The sequence below is a fragment of the Habropoda laboriosa genome, unplaced genomic scaffold (genome assembly GCF_001263275.1).
Source record: "Habropoda laboriosa isolate 0110345459 unplaced genomic scaffold, ASM126327v1 scaffold148, whole genome shotgun sequence".
NCBI classification, from domain to species: domain Eukaryota; kingdom Metazoa; phylum Arthropoda; class Insecta; order Hymenoptera; family Apidae; genus Habropoda; species Habropoda laboriosa.
In genome coordinates this window covers 786,921-788,276 of record NW_017100279.1, presented here as the reverse complement: position 1 = coordinate 788,276, position 1,356 = coordinate 786,921, and the positions used below count along the sequence as shown (strand labels likewise).

The 1,356-nt window shown below is 48.9% G+C and overlaps 1 protein-coding gene across 1 annotated transcript; it reads right to left on the bottom strand.

Moving 5' to 3' along the window:
- On the bottom strand, positions 1-758 carry LOC108573538 (adenylate kinase isoenzyme 1-like). Its single transcript, XM_017936001.1, has 3 exons — positions 396-758; positions 216-278; positions 1-120 (listed from the first exon to the last, which is right to left on the bottom strand). The coding sequence occupies exons 1-3, from the start codon at positions 756-758 to the stop codon at positions 1-3; spliced, it is 546 nt and encodes a 181-aa protein (XP_017791490.1).
- Positions 759-1,356: the final 598 nt, after the last annotated feature.

Here is a 1,356-nt window from a genome sequence, read left to right as displayed (position 1 = left end):
TCAACGCTTCGACTTTTTCACGAGTTCGTCGATGATCCTGCACGCCTCTCTGTACACTTCGTCCACGGTTGTCTCCGCGTCGATCACCTTGGTCACATTTTTATTCGGTGCAATGGCACCCTTGATGTTAGTATAGTATTTAATCACACGATTGCAAACAGCCTCCTCTGTATCGTCGAACCTCGCCATATTATTTTTTTATCCTGAAGAATCACCCTTCTCGCGTACAAATTCAACAACAGATTTGGCGATCTCACCTCGGTGTTGAACAACACAGCCTACGAAATAAAAACGATCAACAGCTTCTCGATATTCCAAGATGATCCCGAACCCTTGACCGCGCGTATTCCACCCCAAAGTGTACGGGTAAACACGCCGTATCCATTAACGATCACCTGTTTCTTGTCCCTGGGGAAACCGACGATCAGATAACCGTACGCGTGCGGATACTGCAGCATCTTCCGTACCACCAGTTGAACGATCACCTCGGCAGGCACGTTCTCACCCCTCTCCATGATCGCCTTGAAGAGCTGCCCTCTTTCCGAATCTGTCGCGACCTCCTCCCTCAGTATATTCGACACCCAGACAAGAATCAAACCGTACTTCGTCATCAGCTTCTTGCACAAAGTGCTCTTCCCAACACCGGGACCACCCACCACGAATATTATGAGCGATTCGCTGCTCTTCAAGGGTGCAGGATCCACTCGATCGCCGAGCGGTATCCGGTGTTCCTGGTCTTTATCGAAACAGTTTCCCATTTCAACGAGAACTTGTCCGCTTGCACCGTGGAATTCGAGTTTCACCACCGAAACGATCTACGCGGCTTCTCGTACACATGAGTTAAACGTCACAGAACCTGAAACTTCTCCCCTCCGTTTCGATACTTCTCCGGTGGAATTTCACCGGGAGTCGGGGACTTTCTTCCGAGAAGAAAGTCTCGCAACGGTGCCTGGAAACTTTGTCATGGTCTTCTTCGTTTCTTCTTCGGGAACTGTTTTCACGTTGACGGTTAAATACGAAGGTGCTGACGAACAGGTGTATTATTGTTCCTCCTTTTCCCTCGATCCTGTTGGACGAGTTCTCGGCGAGTATTTAACGGTGAAATATCGCGAGACGGGGAGAGTGTATTTTACAAGGGCGTAGCGTGTGCGCCGTGTTAAACTTGATAATAAAGAGAAGCTCTTGTTCTCAGCCTTTGTGAAATACAGCACGCTTCATGCCCACACTCCGCAACTTGAATTTCCTCCGCAGCTCCTCCTGCCGCTTTACATCTTCGCGAGGAATCTTTCACGGATATATAATCCAGCTTCGCGAAACCTTTCGTAACTCGGTTACGGTCAAGTTCTGGCTACTTTA

Excerpts from the sequence above, each read along its gene's own strand:
- LOC108573538 (XM_017936001.1), bottom strand. The coding sequence starts at position 758 with ATGGGAAACTGTTTCGATAAAGACCAGGAACACCGGATACCGCTCGGC. Across the intron at positions 279-395 it reads TCCCCAGGGACAAGAAACAG|GCTGTGTTGTTCAACACCGA; the intron begins GTGATCGTTAAT and ends TTTATTTCGTAG. Across the intron at positions 121-215 it reads TGAATTTGTACGCGAGAAGG|GGTGCCATTGCACCGAATAA; the intron begins GTGATTCTTCAG and ends ACTAACATCAAG.